Raw genomic sequence first — 17,636 nt, 5'->3', positions numbered from 1 at the left:
ACCTCCAACAGCCGCCTAGCGCCTCTCCCGCTCAGCGCGGAACCAGGTGCCCGCCTCACCCTGGGAAACCGCGGGCACGGCCGCGCCGAGCCCAGCCCGCCCTTCCCCCCGCCGACCGCCCCCAGTCCCGCGGTCCGGGCGCGCCCCCCAGAGGTGAGAGCGGCGCGCAGCCCAGATCTCGCGATGCCTCGCCGCCGCCGCCGCCGCTGCCCGGCCGTTGTAACGGCCATAACCTAGCAGCCGCTGTTTACGGCGGCGTAGCCAATGGGGAGGCAGGCGACGCGTGAGGGACTGGCGAGTTCGGCCAATGGGCGGGAGGGGCGGTGCGTTTAAACGGTGCTGGTGCGGAACTGCGTTTTCGGGGAGCTCCAGGCCGTCCCGTCGCCATGCCCGGCCGACCCGACGACTATGAGGTGCTGCTCACCATCGGCACCGGCTCGTACGGCAAGTGCCGCAAGGTGCGCCGTAAGGCCGACGGCAAGGTGAGGCTGGGGACGGGTGGCTGAGGCACCGTAGCGTGTGGCGTTGCTGCCGCTTTCAGCTGGGTGCTGGCGGCTGAAATAAACGAGTGGGTTTGAGCAAGACCTGCTCCCCTCTCCAGGGCTCGGGCTTGTGTCTAAGTCACTCCTGAAGTGGGCTTGTTGGCTGTTAATTTTCTTCCCCTAGATCTTGGTATGGAAGGAGCTTGACTATGGCTCAATGACAGAGGCAGAGAAACAAATGCTTGTTTCAGAAGTCAATCTGCTTCGCGAGCTGAGGCATCCGAATATTGTCCGCTATTATGATCGGATCATCGACAGAAGCAACACAACCCTGTACATCGTGATGGAGTACTGCGATGGCGGTGACCTGGCTAGCTTGATTGCAAAGTGCACGAAAGAAAGGCACGTGAAAGCCGTTTGGCAGTTTTGCCGTATGGAGCACCTTGGGCAATCAAAAGAGAAGTGAAACGTGTCTCTTCTTCCTCCCGACCAAACGATTCTTCTGAAATATGAAGGGTTTTGTGTAAGAATTTTAACAGTGAGGGGAAATTGTGTTAACGAATCCACCAACTATTTTGAGGCTTATATCAAAATAGTAATAGAACAGCGCTCCCTTTTGAGGCAGAAGTAGTTGAAAGGTTTCTGGATGCAGTGCTATGCATGGGGTTGAAACCATAAACTAGCAAGTCATGATTTTTGCAGACAGGTACCTCTATCTGTGAGTTCTTCTGGCTTGCCCATCAGTAAAACCACTTGTAACCTTTTTGTTTGTTTGTTGTTAGACTACCAAAACACATGAAAGAGTAAAGTGATTCTGAACATGCTGTTAAAAGCTACTGCACATGCCTGCATGTAAAGCTTGTGGAGGCACCACGCTGATGAGATTTCACCTTGGTCTAATCTTGGTCTAATCTTGTCCACATAGGAGAGCTTTAGGTGAAGCTGGTAACAGGAACTTCACACAGCAGACTATGAAATGATTGGTTGATGGGTTGGACGCGATGATCTTGAAGGTCTCTTCCAACCTGGTTTATTCTATGTATTCTATGTATGTATTATACTTAGCAGCCTACTTCTTAAGTACTGTACTGGTTTTCACATTCTTTGGTTAAATTAGTGTATGATGCCACTCTGATGTTACTTGGTGAGAATAGTCTAAAATGCTATCACAGCTGCCCCCCAAACATCAGTGTTTTCATTTAAGGAAGGTTAGATTAAAAATCAGCCCAGTCTTGGCTCTCTGGATGTGTGTTGCCCATTATGAAAAGCTGACATCTTGAAGGTCTCTTCCAACCTGGTTTATTCTATGTATTCTATTCTATTGCCATAAGTGGTTAGAGGGAGAGTTTCCTTTACAGAAGCATCAAATTTATTGCTGTGGTAAATAATAGAAATGCTATGTATTAGTTTATGGGAGGAAAGAACTGTTAGAAGGCTTCTGCAACCAAAGTCTAGAGGTCTTCAACATTTGAAGTGTGTGTGGGGGTTAATTTCTATTTAAAAAAACAGCATGTGAGGATGTCTGTTGCTGCTAGTTTCTGTAGAGGTCCTGGCAGCAACCACTTAAAAGTGATGTGTGTTCAGAGAATACCTGTGTTAAACAATGCATTCATCTTTCAGGCATTATCTGGAAGAAAGCTTTGTTCTCAGAGTGTTGACTCAATTGACTTTGGCCTTGAAGGAATGTCACAGGCGGAGTGATGGTGGAGTCACCGTGCATCGTGACCTAAAACCAGCAAATGTCTTTCTGGATGGCAAGCAGAACGTGAAACTGGGAGATTTTGGGCTGGCTAGAATCCTGAACCATGACACCAGCTTTGCCAAAACATTTGTTGGGACTCCATATTATATGTCTCCAGTAAGACCTCCCTTCTGTGCCTTAACCTCACCTTTGTCTTTCCAAGATCTTTTTTTTCTCTAATGTTGATCTCAGAGCTCATGAATGTTTAGGAGGTTTCAAGGAGGAGTTCTTAGTCTTAACTCATGATGACTTTTTCAGGGTGTGTGTTCTGGAGACAACTTCATTTTGCAGTTATTTTCATTTCCCTTCTTCCCCATGCTGCCACTGCCTTTTGATTAAAGTTGCTTCTTGTGCTGTAAGTTTTTAAATGTTGCTGGAATGTTATGGATGTGTTGAAGTATATTGTTCCTGAACAGGGAAGCTACAGCAGCTGTATGTTTCATAGTGTTTGGCTAAAGAGCTTATTCAATTACTTCTTGATGGTAGGGCTTCAATTTGTAGTGAGCATGAGAAAATGTTAATTCCCTGATGTGGTGATACAGAATTGTCTGTGATACAGGATTGTATCAGCTGAAGATCAGTGCAAAGCTTCAGTCTTCTGCAGTGTAGTACTACCATAACTTGTTAATACCCTGCTAGTGAGAGCAACTGTGGTGGTAAATTAAGATGGAGTCTTAAAAGTAACCCCAGTAAAATAATGGTTTCACTCAGGTTTGAACAGCAGCTGATCACCTTGCAATAGTAGAGTAACATCTCGGTGAACGAGGCTTTCTCTTTCCTTAGGAACAAATGAACCACCTGTCATACAATGAAAAATCTGACATCTGGTCTCTTGGATGTCTCCTGTACGAATTGTGTGCTCTCTCGTAAGTACAGTTGTGTGGCAATGAATGTCTCAACCCAGCTGTTGATGTCTGTATTGATTAAATTTTGTGCAGGTGAAAGCTTAAAGGTTTTGGAAACTAATTCTAGATATTTTTTATTTCTGTATTGGTCTTGACACCAGGTAGTCAAATCAAGCCTTTGATTGCAACTTTTTCTTCTCAATCTGATACTTTGAAAGTGAAAGTCTGTTCTCTAAACCTACTGAATCAAAAACTTCTTCCTTAGGCCTCCCTTCAGAGCTTATAACCAAAGGGAGTTGGCAGAAAAGATAAAGGAAGGGAAGTTCAGGCGAATCCCATATCGCTACTCCGAGCAGCTGAATGAACTTCTCAAAGAGATGCTAAATGTAAAGGTAAGATTCAATTGCTGATTTTTCCACCTATAATTTGAACTCAGTACTGAAATACTGTTTGGGTTTGGTTTTTTTTATCTCAGCTATGAAATGAACTGATCTGAAGTAGTGGTTGCTATCACCTTGCCCTGGCAATATCACTTACAGAGGAAGGAAAGGGGAATTGTGCTTAAGTGTTGTGCCTGCTTCACAGGATACAAAAAGCAAAGACTCACTGCTGGTGTTACAGAATCACAGAATCATCCAGGTTGGAAAAGACCTCAGAGATCATCAACTCCAACCTATTACCTAATACCTAACAACTCCTGACACCTAAACCATGGCTCCAAGGGCCACATCCAAGCCTTTTTTGAACACCTTCAGGGATGGTGACTCCACCACCTCCCTGGGCAGCACATTCCAATGGCCAATCTCTCTGGGAAGAACTTTCTCCTCACCTCCAGCCTAACCCTCACCTGGCACAACTTGAGACTGTGTCCTCTTATTCTGGTGCTGGTTGCCTGGGAGGAGAAACCAGTCCCCACCTGGCTACAACCTCCTTTCAGGTAGTTGTAGAGGGCAAGAAGGTCTCCCCTGAGCCTCCTCTTCTGCAGGCTAAGTTCACACATCCCACAGCACAGACCACTGTCAAGGATGCTCAAAAGGCTGTTTCTTTATTGGCTTAGACAGAATTTCCTAATAGCATGCTAAGCAAGGCCTTACAACTTCAGGATTACATGCTTCCAGTGTGTTTGGAAGTTGGAAGTGGTTGTTTTGTCTTCATCTCACTTTGCTTTATATGGCTAATGTATAGTTTGCCTCCTCATTGGTTGGTATGGGGGTGTTAAGAAGGCTGTGTGGAAGAGCAAATAACAATTGCCTCTGTAGGGTCATCACCCCATTCTGGCTCTGAGGGGAGTGGGTCCCTGGGCTGGCAAAGCCAGACTTGAAGTTTCTGGAGCTGAAGGCTGGTAACAACTTCATCCCTTGGCTTTTGTCATCTGGTTGCCCCTTCCTAACTGTTTTTTTTTCTCCAGCTTTCCCTTCACTGTATAGCACTTCAGCTGCTTTCCACCTAGGGTGGATCTTGCTTGGGAATCCCTGGAGTTAATGTTTCTTGGTTACAGATGGAACCTGTGGGTCATGCTTTTCCTTTAGGACTATTGCCGCCCTTCTGTTGAAGATATTCTACAGCACCCCTTGATAGCAGATTTGGTGCCAGAGGAACAAAGACAAAACGTTGATAAAAGAGGCCAGAGATCATGGGAGCCAGAAAGACTGCAAGCGCATTCAGATGCTGCGGTGAATGAGCTGAAGCATAAGGAACAACAATTACAGGAGCGAGAACAAGCCATTAAAGAAAGAGAGCAACGTTTGGAGCGTATGATATTCCACTTGGGGAAGGGGGTGGCAGTGGGGTTCTGATTCAAAGAGTAAGTGCAGAGAAAGGAAAAGCTTTCAAACCCCCTCATTTTATTGCAGTAGGATATTGCACTCCTGCATTCAGCAAGAGTGCTTGGGCTTACTCATACTAGTTCTTTTAAATTACAGAGATGTAGTTGGCAATTTGGATAGGAAGATTTAAAACACCAGTGGTAGTTAGGAAAGCATACAGAAAACTGGGGTCTGAATATATTGTTTTGCACCATATAGTGTAGGTTCTATTCATCTACTCTATGTAAGTTAATATTGACTACACTTTAACATCAGGTGAGCCTGATGTTGGAGCAAAACACACCTGAGTAAACTAACTGCTTATATAAAAGCTGCACTCTACAGAAAGCTTACATGTGAAATTATAGATGGCTGGCCCTCAAGTGTTGGGATACACATAAAATACCTCTGTGCATATGCAGTGGGCTCTGTAATGCAGATTCTAACCATGTATATTGTATTCTGAGCCTGAATAGCAAACTGCTGTAAACAGAGTGTTTAGTCATAGCTCAGTTGTAGTATCTGGTGTCCTGTGTGCCATGAGTTAATGTGCAGAGTAGAAAGCTGCTGTGGACTTGATAGAATTTGGTGGAGGGGAGAGCATGCCTAACGCTTCAGAGTACTTGTCCAGTGCTTTATCAGTGATCTTTGGTTAGAGCCATAGAAGCAGAAATGTGGATGCATCTGGCAGGCCACTATCTCTTTCTGCAAGAAGATCCATCATGCACAATCACTCCAACTTTAACATTTACATTCTAACACTGCATACTACCATGTTTCTCCTTCCAGAGCGAGAACGAGAACTCTGTGTTCGAGAGAGACTGGCTGAGGACAAACTTGCTAGGTATCTTACTAACCCATAGTTGCCTGTGTAAGACTCTGCAGTCTTAGCAACAAAAAGCTTAAACTTCTCTCTTCATAACAGAGCTGAAAACTTGATGAAGAACTACAGTCTTTACAAACAGAGGATATTCTCGTGTGCAGATGCTTCAGGTATGAAAAGGCACAAGAAGCCACTTGCGCTGATACATGTAGGCTGGTATGACTAGAAGAATGCCCCTGGTATTCAACATGCTGTACCTAGCCCCACTGTAGCAATGCAAACTCCAATTACCTCTCTGTCATTGGGAAAAGACTCCTGATTTCCTAGTCTGCCAAAAGACTTAATGAATGCTGCTCAACCGTGAGTGAGAGTTACTATTGCACTTTTAAGTTACTATTAAGCACTTCAGTCTTGTGCTGTTTCAAAAACTAAGTACTTGTGGTAAGGCTGAGTGCTGATCTGTAACCCAAATCTTTCTGAGCTGCACTTATTTTTACTTATGGATGTCTTTTTATAAACCTTTGATTTAGTGCATTTTAATAAAGTTGCATGGCTCATCACTTCAGCTTTAGTTCAACTGCCAAAAACTTCAAGGGGGAAAGTAATAGTTTTTGTAAGTGACCCACCTGTGATGGGTGCATCATGTAACCTCTGAAGAATATCAACTGCTGTCATACTCCCCTCAAAATTTTAACTCACTCTCATACTCCCCAGCTTTGAAAATGTGCTATAGTCCAATTTATTTTACAGTAGATATCACCCTACTTGACACCCACTGTAGCCTTGGTTTAGTCCTCGCCATCATAAGAGGTAGTATCACATGTTCATTGCACTCATCCTTTAACAGGGTAACTTTTACTATCTAAATGTATTTTGAAATACTGATAGAAGAGCAGATAGCTGGGTCCTTAGTAGTACTCTGGAACAAAAGTGTGAACACCCTTTAACATGCAGCAACAACTAATTCCTTTGGTTTCGGTCAGGTAAAGAAGTTAAGCGTTTTATTGCCTCCAGTATAAATAAGCCTGAAGTTGCCTCCCCCTCTGCCCCTAGAAGTGCCTATCAGAGCAGGCAAGAACAGAAGTAAAACATCACCAGAAGTTGTTAGTACTTCAGCATTAAGTACACTAACATTCCTGTCAATTTTGAGTTCCACATATTTTTCTGACTTGGATACATTAATTTCTCATTATATTATGTAATCTAACCTTGGGCTTTCTCTTGTTGCCTCTAACTCTGAATAACTGAAGGTAAATGAGCTTCAGCCTTTGCTTCTGTTCTCTTCTGCATCTCCCACTCCTTCACACATTTTGACTTTATTTGGAGCTATTAGTTTTTTAGGATATGCAAAACCACGTTGAGCAGTTAATGCCTCAGCTCAGACAACACAGGACGGTTAATATAGTTATTACAAGGCTGACCAAGTCTTGTGATAGCTGCGGGTCAGTTGGATGAGCATTTGTAACAATGCTGCTCTTCAAATCCTCATTCAACAGTACTCTTGGAAAGCTGCTTCTAGCATTCTTCCTGCTCTTACATGAGCAAACTGTTTCTCCAATATGGTACCAGGATCACTTCCTTATCTCCAGTTGTCCAAACAGTACTGTTTTTCACGACAGCATTGCACCTCCCACATCTTTGAGCTCCCTTATTTCTCAGTCAGTTGTGTGGTTCACTTCACAATAAAATGGAACACCCCAAAATGCTAGTTTAGTTTTTAAGACCATGTCCCTCTCTTCTGATTGTTGGGGAATGATTTAATGTTAAAATGGGTAACTTACTGAAAGACTGTCACATTCACTAGCCCCTTCAACTTGATTCTTCTCATTCTTGTGCTTATTGCATCCTTCCTCATTAAAACTTTGTGTCCAAGTTCATTATTCCTTGAGGCAGAGCCTAGTTTGTACCCCACTGCCTTAATACAATGGTAGAGTAGCAATGTAGGTACTGCAGGAAGATCACTGGACAGGTTGGGCCTGCCCCTGCCACAAAGGAGGGACAAGGTTTTTTGGTAGCTAAGATCCAAATTCTTCATTTCCCTTTGGAAATGGAGTTTGTCACACTTCAATTTCTGTCCTTTAAAAGAATTCCCACATCTTTTCTCCTTATGTCAACTAATATTTCCAAAGGTGATGGAAGGTGCCCTCTAGAAACTCGAAAGGGCATGTATCTTTGTACCACAATCACTGAAAAGCCTTATTTTCAAGTTTTCTTCCCCCCCCCCAAAAAAAAGGGGAAAGATTTGTTGCTGTGAACTGAAATGCATTCAACTGAATTAATTAAAGCCATGTGTAGATAGCAAAATGGGTAACAGAGTTAAAAGACATGACCTGAGCAATCACTGCTGAAAGATGCACTGCTGATATTATTTGTTGGTTGTTATTTTTATTTCTTAAGATAATGCACCCCTTCCCTTTGCTACAACTAAGAAGAAAGTACACTTTGGAAGTGGAGACAGTGCTGCTACTGTGGAAAACTATCCTCCTCCTCCTCCTCCTCCTAAAGGAAAATGCTCTGACCTCAAAAAACGTATGCATGCTGCCAATCTGAGGGCTCAAGCGCTGTCTGAGCTGGAAAGAAACTATCAGCTAAAGAGCAGGCAGATTTTGGGTATGCGCTGACACTGTGAGAGAGAGACCAAGTATTTCACTTTGGAAAGTTGGTTACATTTATAAGAAGATCCTTGTGCCTCCTCCTTGTAAGCTGGAACCTGCTGAAAATCAATTTTCCCAGTTGTTAGGAGTTTATCAGGCTGAGTGTGTATAAGAGATTGAAAACAGGTGGTGGTGGTGTACCAGATCAAACACACTGAATTAATGCTATTATTAAAGACAATGTATTTTGGTCCTCCTTGTGTTTGCCCATTCCTCATTCTGCTGAAAACATAAACACTGACTATTGCAAACCAGATGTAAAGGAAAGAAAAGCTTTCCCCGTTAAAAGTGTACAGAGAGTCACAATCTGTGGGTTAAAATGGTGCTGCATGTAATGTACAGTACTGGTAAAAGAAGCATTGGGTTTTTTCTGTGTGTGGAAAAACAACTGCTTTTTGTTTGTGCTTGTAAATACTTTGTAGCCATCAAAAGAGCAAAAAGAGATTTTTATGCTGTTTATTCCTGGTAAGTAGGTGGCCCATCAAAGCAGGTTGCTTTTAAACTACCTGAAGGGAGGTTGTAGACAGGTGGGGGTTGGTCAGAACAGAACAAGAGGATACAGTCTCAAGCTGTGCCAGGGGAAGTTTAGGCTCGAGGGGAGGAGAAAGTTCTTCCCAGAAAGAGTAATTGGCCACTGGAATGTGCTGCCCAGGGAGGTGGTGGAGTCACCATCCCTGGAGGTGTTCAAGAGGGGATTGGATGTGGCACTTAGTGCCATGGTTTATGAGGTGTTGGGTGATAGGTTGGACTTTATGATCTCTGAGGTTTTTTCCAACCTTATTGATGGCATGATTCTCAAGTTTTTGATGGGATGGGTCTGCTTAGCATAATCAATGACTTCATGCTCCTTTCTGCCCAGGCAGCTGAATGGCTTGCCCATCAGCTCCTGAAAGGTCTGCTTCAGAACACAGCATTTGAATTAACACTGGTTTGCTCTGCAGCTGAGCTCTAAACTGATCCCCTGAGACTGATGTCCTGGACAGGGTAGTAGCACCTGTGTTTTTGGGAGGGGTAATTGTACTTTGCATAGAAAATCTTTATTTCCTTGAAACTCCTCCTTTCCCTTCACAGTTCTCTGCTACTGTGTAAATTGGTTTTAAGTTTCATGACCTAACTCAGACTCGTGCATTAAAATATCCTTTGGAACTGTTATGTCTGACATGTATTTTATGTAAAGGCTCTTTTTGTCTCTGGGCTGAAATGCCATAAAACATACATTCTTAGAAAACAACTACTTTTCAGAATGTTTCCTCCTTAAGCCACAAATATTATCTAAGGAGGTATTCTAGATGGTTTTTACTTGTGTAACAGGTTACACTCTGAAAACAGCTTAACCTGTCTGTTTCCCCCAACACAGGAGTGAGGGGAAGGTAACACAGAAGTGAGGGGAAGGTAACACAGAACAAAAATATTCCAGGTTGAGCTAAAGAGAGGGAGTTAAGAGTTTAATATAAATGAGATGACATAAAGGCACCTTAGCTAATAGTACAATCCACAATTATGTTAGCTTAGCCTATCTGCAGGAAAAACCAGCACAAAATAAAGGCAGTGTGCTACCCAACTCCCCCCTGCATCACTGCCATCTCTGTGGAAAACAACACCCAAAATCCAGAACCCAAAAGCAGCAGTTGGAACAGGAAGCCTCTTATGTCACAATCTGAACCTCAAGCTCCATACAGTAGGCTGAACGTGAGCCAGCAGTGTGCCCAAACAGCCAAGAAGGCCAACGGCATCCTGGCCTGTATCAGGAACAGTGTGGCCAGCAGGAGCAGGGGAAGTCATTGTGCCCTGTGCTCAGCACAGGTTAGGGCACACCTTGAGTCCTGTGTCCAGTTCTGGGCCCTTCAATTTAAGAAGGCTATTGAGACACTTGAACGTGTCCAGAGAAGGGCAACAAGGCTGGGGAGAGGCCTTGAGCACAGCCCTGTGAGGAGAGGCTGAGGGAGCAGGGGTTGTTTAGCCTGGAGAAGAGGAGGCTCAGGGGAGACCTTCTTGCTGTCTACAACTCCCTGAAGGGAGGTTGTAGCCAGGTGGGGGTTGGACTAGTCTCCCAGGCAACAAGCCCCAGAACAAGAGGACACAGTCTCAAGCTGCACCAGGGGAGGTTTAGGTTGGATGTTAGGAGGAAGTTCTTCCCAGAAAGAGAGATTGCCCTTTGGAATGTGCTGCCCAGGGAGGTCATGTTCAGCCTACCATCAACCAGTACCCCCAGCTCCCTTTCTGCCTGGCTGCTCTCCAGCCACTCCAACCCCAGCCTGTAGCACTGCATGGGGTTGTTGTGGCCAATGTGTAGAACCTGGCACTTAGATACATTAAATCTCATGCTGTTGGACTCTGCCCATCTGTCCAGCCTGTCAACTAAGAAAATTATTGTTTGGAGTTTTGTTGTAGGTTTTGTTTGTTTGTTTTACCTTTTTTTCTCCCCCCCCCTCCCCAGAACACAGAGACTGACCATGTAATTTCTGCATTTAAAATACCTTCAGCCCACCACCTGCAGCTTTTGCCTCTCTGGTGACCTCGAGATGGCGCTGTTGCCCTGTAATTGTTGGGAATCTCCTTTTATTAGCTCGTACAGAACATAAGATCTGACTTAAATTGATTTTTACCTGTTTTGTTTCAGAACATTGGTAAATGTGTTGTTGTACAATGCTGATTTTCTTGAGCTACAGATGCTTTACTGCTTGCTGGTGCAATTAGGTGTAATTGTCTCTGACTTGCCATGCTGCATCTTTTATGCATGTCTCACAGAAACAGTCGAATCGAACTCCCAGTTAACAATTGCACGTCTATGAATACAACATTGCTACCGAGAGTACAAACTGTGTCAATCACAACTACATTACTAAATCAGAACAGCCTAAGTTACAGCTGTAGCACTGAGCTGTTAGAGCTGTGTTGCTCACAATGTTTTCTTAAAAGCCTTATCATAGAATCATAGAATCAGTAAGGTTGGAAAAGACCTTAAAGATCACCAAGTCCAACCTATCACCCAACACCTCATGACTAACTAAACTAAACTAAGTGCCACATCCAATCCCCTCTTGAACACCTCCAGGGATGGTGACTCCACCACCTCCCTGGGCAGCACATTCCAATGGCTAACAACTCTCTCAGTGAAGGACTTTCTCCTCACCTCCAGCCTAAACTTCCCCTGGTGCAGCTTGAGACTGTGTCCTCTTGTTCTGGTGCTGGTTGCCTGGGAGTAGAGACCAACCCCTTCCTGGCTACAACCTCCCTTCAGGTAGTTGTAGACAGCAATAAGGTCTCCCCTGAGCCTCCTCTTCTCCAGGCTAAACAACCCCAGCTCCCTCAGCCTCTCCTCACAGGGCTTGTGCTCAAGGCCTCTCCTCAGCCTCGTTGCCCTATGACTCTAACATGACAAATGCAGTGTTTCTTCAGGTTTTTGGAATAAAAACTTCCTACCAGTATGTGTCAAACATAGGGGAAGACATCCCCAGTGATGGCCTTCATTCTCCTTCAGGGCTTTGGCTTCAGAATGCTGAAATTCACATTTTCCTGCAACGGCATAGTTGGTTTTCCTTGTGCTAGCATTGGAATCACATTTAGCAAGTGATTTTCAAAGACATCCAGGAAAATTAAATAGAACATTTATGGAAACAGTGACTTGCAAAACATTGCTACTGAGCTGATGGGAACAGCTCTCTTAAAAGTGGCAGTGAATTTGTACACATGTGTACAGTGCAACTTAAGCCTTACAGGCTGATAATAGCTGTGGAATGTTGTGAGATAAATTCATTAACGTTTAGGTATCAGGGATTTTTATGTCATGGATTGTTGTGGGCAGACAATTGATCTACAGAAGCCACCTCTGAAGTTACATTAGTTTTATATGCATAGAATATAGTGCAAGTGGAGGGGAAGTTGCATCACCTTTGAGAAATGCAGAGCTGATCCCTGATTTTCAGCCTTCGTTTGCGGCCTCGTCACAGGGGGGTGCTAAGAGACAGCATTGGATCTGCATTTGGGGCACGTTCTTGCTGGCACCTGGCACAACCACTTTGGTCTCCTACTTTAGGCAGCTGTGTATGTACTGGGGAAGGTGATTTATATAAGGAGGTGGTGGAGTCACCATCACTGGAGGTGTTCAAAAAAGGATTGGATGTGGCACTGGGGGCCATGGTTTAGTTGTCATGAGGTGTTAGGTATTAGGTAATAGGTTGGACTTGATGATCTCTGAGGTCTTTTCCAACCTGGTTGATTCTGTGATTATTGGGGAAAATAGGGGTGAATTATGAAATGTATTTAATGGTTATCCCTGCCAACTGTTTCCTTTGCAGCCAGCTGAGACATGTGACTACAGTGCTTAAATGGTGTGAAAGGTCTGCCTAGTGGGCAGGTAAAATGCTTACTGGAAATCAGGCTAAACACTGAGGACCAAGCTAAACACAGAGGATCAAGATTCTTCCTAAATATAAGTATCAATAGGTCATTTAATCTGTATTGCATTACTGAGCAGGTGGAGAGATAAGGTCCTTGGAACAATTATAAAGCATTTTATCCCAGGGAATTTCACACTTTTGACTTTACTGTCTGTGAAGAACCCAGGAGTGAATGATCTGGTCCTACTAATGACACACAGGTTCACAGGTGCTCACTCTAAGTTTCAATCTCCTGCAGTTTCCTGCAGGTATAAGAAACAGCACAGAAGAGAAGCTCCCTGTTGTTGCCCGTGTCTTAATCTCAAAAAGGGAGGTTGCTCCTCATTTATGCTGCTCATCATCTGAGCCCCTCTGTGTACCTCTTGCTGTGCTGACAAAGATGAAATCCATTCCCTGATAAGCAGTCCTACTAGTGTTCATAGTCCAAAATACAATTGGACCCATTAAGGGTACAGTTACAACCTTTGGGCCATGTGTCTGTCTTATTCTTCCCTTCGTGTGAAGCCAGAGGAATCTTAGTTGCTTCAAAACAAGTGCATCAGACATAGAAGCCAAAGCCTTCCCTGGCAGCCTGTTTAATAGGCATTTCAGCACTTGGAAGACTATGAGCTGATTAAGTCTACCAACAATATAATCCACATCAGGTATTAGAAGTCTGTTTTATTTACATATCTGCCTTAAAAGTTAGCTAACAGTTTAATAGTAATCTTCAGAACAGACTGATAGTGTAACAGCACATCTTGTTTCACTGCTTTTGCATTGCATCTTGCTGTCAGCCAGATCAGCAATGCCGAAGTGTTACTGTGCTGGAGGTCCCAGTACCTTTATCTGACTTAGTATTTTGAAGGCAAAAAGGATGAAGCTTTGTTGGGAAAAAGAAAAAAAAAAGGTCCTTTGGGTTCTACAAAATGGACTCATTCTGGAGTTGTATGATATGATAGAGAGAAAAGAAAGGCTACAGAGATGCCTAGAATTAGCCAGCTCCAGATAGAGCCTACACTGAAAAAGAAGACCATCTGGGTAAGAAAACAAAATATGCTTATCAAAACTTTTGGCTAATTAACTCTCATTTTTGAGTGATGGATGATGCTTGTTGCTGGACTACACAGTTGGAGCAGAGGCAATTTATGGCCCCTGTTATTACTGCATTGTTCTCTACTGTGACTATCTCACTGGTCTCAGTGTATTATGTTTACTTCCTTGGCAGCTGAAGCTCTGGATTGGACATGCTGTGCAGTGGGTAAGTGTCAATAATGCAGCATCCATTCTCAACTTTCCCGTGTAGCTCTTTGTGGTCTAATTAACACAACATGCAGATTTATGGTATATACTTAGCAGGTGCATGAACACTTTGATAGAGCTAGTAGGTTTTTTCCCATTAGATGAAGATGAGCCAATTTAGGTAGAGCTCTCAATCTTGGCTTCTACCAAATCAGACTTCCCTTGACAAAAATTGCACCAATACCCCTCTGGCAAGCTTGGGCATTGCACAGACTTCTTTGGGGTTGGAGTAATAGGGAAGAATGAATGCCTTGTTTTCTTTTTTCCCCTGCTCATAGTACATTTTATCATCAGTTGCAAAGAGCAGCAGTATTATATACCTGACCTCTCAGCTCTTCCTAGACCAGTGAACATTCCAGTGACCCCTGAGCTAGATGGTCATCCAGGCTGGGATCAGCAATAGTGTGGCCACTGGGACCAGGGCAGTGATTGTCTCCCTGTGCTTAGCACTGGTGAGGCCACACCTCCAACACTGGGCTCAGTTTTGGGCCTCTCACTCTGAGAAGGGCATTGAGGTGCTGGAAGAGGTCCAGTGAAAGGCAACAAAGAAGGGTCTGGAGAACAGGGTTCGTGAAAAGCAGCTGAGGGAACTGGGGTTGTTCAGCCTGGAGAAAAGGAGGCTGAGGGGAAGACCTCATTGCTCTCCACAACTCCCTGAAAGGAGCTTGGAGCCAGATGGGTGTTGGTCTCTTCTGCCAAGGAACAAGTGATTGGACAAGAGGCAATGGCCTCAAGTTGCACCAGGGGAGGTTTAGGTTGGACATTAGAAGAAACTTCTTCACTGAAAGGGTTCTGAAAGCCTGGCACAGGCTGCCCAGGAGGTGGTTGAATCCCCATCCCTGGAGGTGATTCAGAGCTGAAGAGATGTGGTGCTGAGGGCCATGGTTTAGCCCCAAACTTGGCAGAGTTAGAGGATGGTTGGACTTGATGATCTCCAAGGTCTTTTCCAACCAAAAAAACTCTAAGTTTAGAAAATCCTTCCTGACAAATGCAAGTGTTAAAGTCATGGGCTGACATAATTGCTAACTGCCATGAAAAGTCTTTTCTGCCTACTACTAATCAGTCTTTAGATGCCACTAGGGAAAGACTATATGGACTTTCTGAGACCTGGATGATAACCTAAACAAAGCCATCAGGGCAAAGGGCAGATCATGACAGATGATTTCCTGGGAGGTGAAGCAAATACCTTCTATGGCAACGATCCATGTAATTAGCTTGTACTGGATTATAAGTACTTTGTGTGCAACTAAAACCAGGAAGAAGCATTACCATTAAAGAAAATTAGATCATTAGGGACAGGAAAAATAACATTTTAATAGGAATTGTTGTAGACTTACCTTTAGGGAGCCTCTTCAATATTTCTTTCTAGGTAAACTGAGAGCTAGGAAAGTCTCTTTGCCACTTTGCCAGTTTCCAGTGTGAGAAGTGTGATCAGAGAGCTTGCTGCTATCTGGTGCACTCCGTGTCTTCCCTTAATTCAGGCAGAAGCATCACTCTTATCAAGTGTAAGATCATTTTCCACTGCTCTTAATTCAGTTAACTTCAGCAAGGCAGGTAAGCAACAAGGACTATGTCACTAAATCTCGGTGTAAGATGCAATGAGTAAAATTCCCTGCTTTAAATTTCCCACTCTTCTAATTCCTGTTTCAGTGCTTGAGGTTTCAAGGTGAAGCTAGAGGATACAGGGGGGACCTCACCTCTGTGCAAAGCCACAACCAGTGGAGGTTCCATGTGTTATCAAAAGGGTAAAGGGCTTGAAACTGTATTTTCTAGTTACTGATCTTAATCTAGACCCTGTATTGCCTAAGTTCAGTCAATTTCTCTGGGCAGACCCCTGAAAGACATGTTTCACAAAGGCTTAAAAGAGAATTTGTTTATGATCAGCCACAGCCTTCACTTGTTGGTGTTAACCTCCTTTTTGTCTTCATTTTGCTGTCTCATGTTCTGGCCAGAAGAATCTACGGCAGACTCCCCTTGTAACTGCTGCTAATTTGCACTTGCTGCTGGCATGGCTATGGGTGCAAACCAGACACTTGAGTGCTGGCAAGCATCAGTGAGATAATCATGGCTTTGGAAGCGTGGTCCCCTGCACCAGGGAATGAGCTCAACTAAATGGCAAAGACCAGCCAGGGTACACAGCCTTGGGTTTATGCCAGGCATGAGTTTTATCTGGCTCTGCAGTATCTTCTTACATAAAACCCTAGAGTCTCACTCAACCTGACCAGATGTTCAATGGTTATTTGGTGGGGTTGGGGGGGGGGTGGGTGGGTTTGAATCCTTTTGTTTCTTTTTTACAGTTTATATTCCATCTTCAAAGCCACTTTTTGGAAGTGCACTGGCACTTCCAGCAGAGGTCAACTCTAAGCTCAGCATTACTGCAATGATTTGTAGTGTTTACTAGTGGCCTGCCATATCTGCATTGCCTCACTTGTATGCAAAGCTTCCTGTGGAAAGTGGGAGATTTTTCCAGATCCTGTCCTGCAGCCCTTACCAAGCTGCCTCTCCTCAGCTTCAGCTTGGGCAAACAGACAACTTTCTCCAAAAAAAAAACCACCATAAATAGATCACCTTTTTAAAGTGAAATTGAAGAAATTACTGTGCTGTGGTGACTACTTTCAGGTCTGTCCATACTGAACAATGTTCTTTAATTGGTTAGGCCACAACCTGAGTCCGGTGTCCAGTTCTGGGCCCCTCAGTTTAGGAAGGATGTTGACTTGCTGGGAGGTGTTCAGAGAAGGGCAACAAAGTTGGTGAGGGGTTTGGAACACAGCCCTGTGAGGAGAGGTCAGGGAGCAGTGTATTGCCCTGGAAATCCATGAGGAATTAGTTCAGGACCTGCTGAGCCACTTGGACACTCCCAAGTCCATGGGACCGGATGGGATCCATCCTAGGGTGCTGAGAGAGCTGGCAGATGAGCTGCCAAGCCGCTCTCCATCATTTTCCTCCAGTCCTGGCTCACTGGAGAGGTCCCAGATGACTGAAACTGGCCAATGTGGTCCCCATCCACAAGAAGGGTCGGATGGAGGAACCTGGAAACTCCAGGCCTGGCAGCCTGAGCTCAGTGCCAGGGAAAGTGATGGAGCAGATTATCCTGGCGGCAATAACTGCACACCTGAAGGATGGCCAAGGGCTCAGATCCAGCCAGCATGGATTTAGGAAGGGCAGGTCCTGCCTCTCCAACCTGATCTCCTTCTATGATCAGGTGACTGCCTGGTGGATGTGGGGCAGGCTGTGGATGTGGTCTACCTGGACTTCAGCAAGGCCTTTGACACCGTCCCCCACAGCAAACTGCTGGCTAAGCTGTCAGCTCGTGGCTTGGACAGCAGCACTCTGTGCTGGGTTAGGAACTGGCTGCAGGCTGAGCCCAGAGAGTGATGGTGAATGGTGCCACATCCAGCTGGCAGCCAGGCACTAGTGGCATCCCCCAGGGATCAGTGCTGGGCCCTGTCCTCTTTAACATCTTAATACATCTTCTCAGTACTGTAAGAGACTGAGGGAGCTGGGGTTGCTTAGCCTGGAGAAGAGGAGGCTCAGGGGAGATCTTATTGCTCTCTACAACTACCTGAAGGGAGGTTGTAGGCAGATGGAGGTTGGTCTCTTCTCCC

General features: G+C 44.6%; 1 protein-coding gene across 1 annotated transcript; it reads left to right on the top strand.

Annotated features, from left to right (window-relative positions):
- The first annotated feature begins 377 nt into the window (after positions 1-377).
- Positions 378-8,340, top strand: NEK2 (NIMA related kinase 2). Its single transcript, XM_054167961.1, has 9 exons — positions 378-482; positions 667-884; positions 2,103-2,340; positions 3,007-3,089; positions 3,334-3,460; positions 4,598-4,820; positions 5,663-5,717; positions 5,799-5,866; positions 8,094-8,340. Exons 1-9 carry the CDS (start codon positions 387-389, stop codon positions 8,315-8,317), a joined length of 1,332 nt encoding a protein of 443 aa, XP_054023936.1. The 5' UTR covers positions 378-386; the 3' UTR covers positions 8,318-8,340.
- Positions 8,341-17,636: the final 9,296 nt, after the last annotated feature.

Source organism: Dryobates pubescens, chromosome 2 (assembly GCF_014839835.1).
Source record: "Dryobates pubescens isolate bDryPub1 chromosome 2, bDryPub1.pri, whole genome shotgun sequence".
NCBI classification, from domain to species: domain Eukaryota; kingdom Metazoa; phylum Chordata; class Aves; order Piciformes; family Picidae; genus Dryobates; species Dryobates pubescens.
This window is presented reverse-complemented; position numbering and strand designations above follow the sequence as displayed.

What these genes read in the sequence shown, in the direction of transcription:
- NEK2 (XM_054167961.1), top strand. Translation starts at nt 387, where the DNA reads ATGCCCGGCCGACCCGACGACTATGAGGTGCTGCTCACCATCGGCACC. An exon ending in CTCCATATTATATGTCTCCA is followed by an intron (nt 2,341 to 3,006) that starts GTAAGACCTCCC and finishes CTCTTTCCTTAG; the next exon opens with GAACAAATGAACCACCTGTC. An exon ending in AAGAGATGCTAAATGTAAAG is followed by an intron (nt 3,461 to 4,597) that starts GTAAGATTCAAT and finishes CTTTTCCTTTAG; the next exon opens with GACTATTGCCGCCCTTCTGT.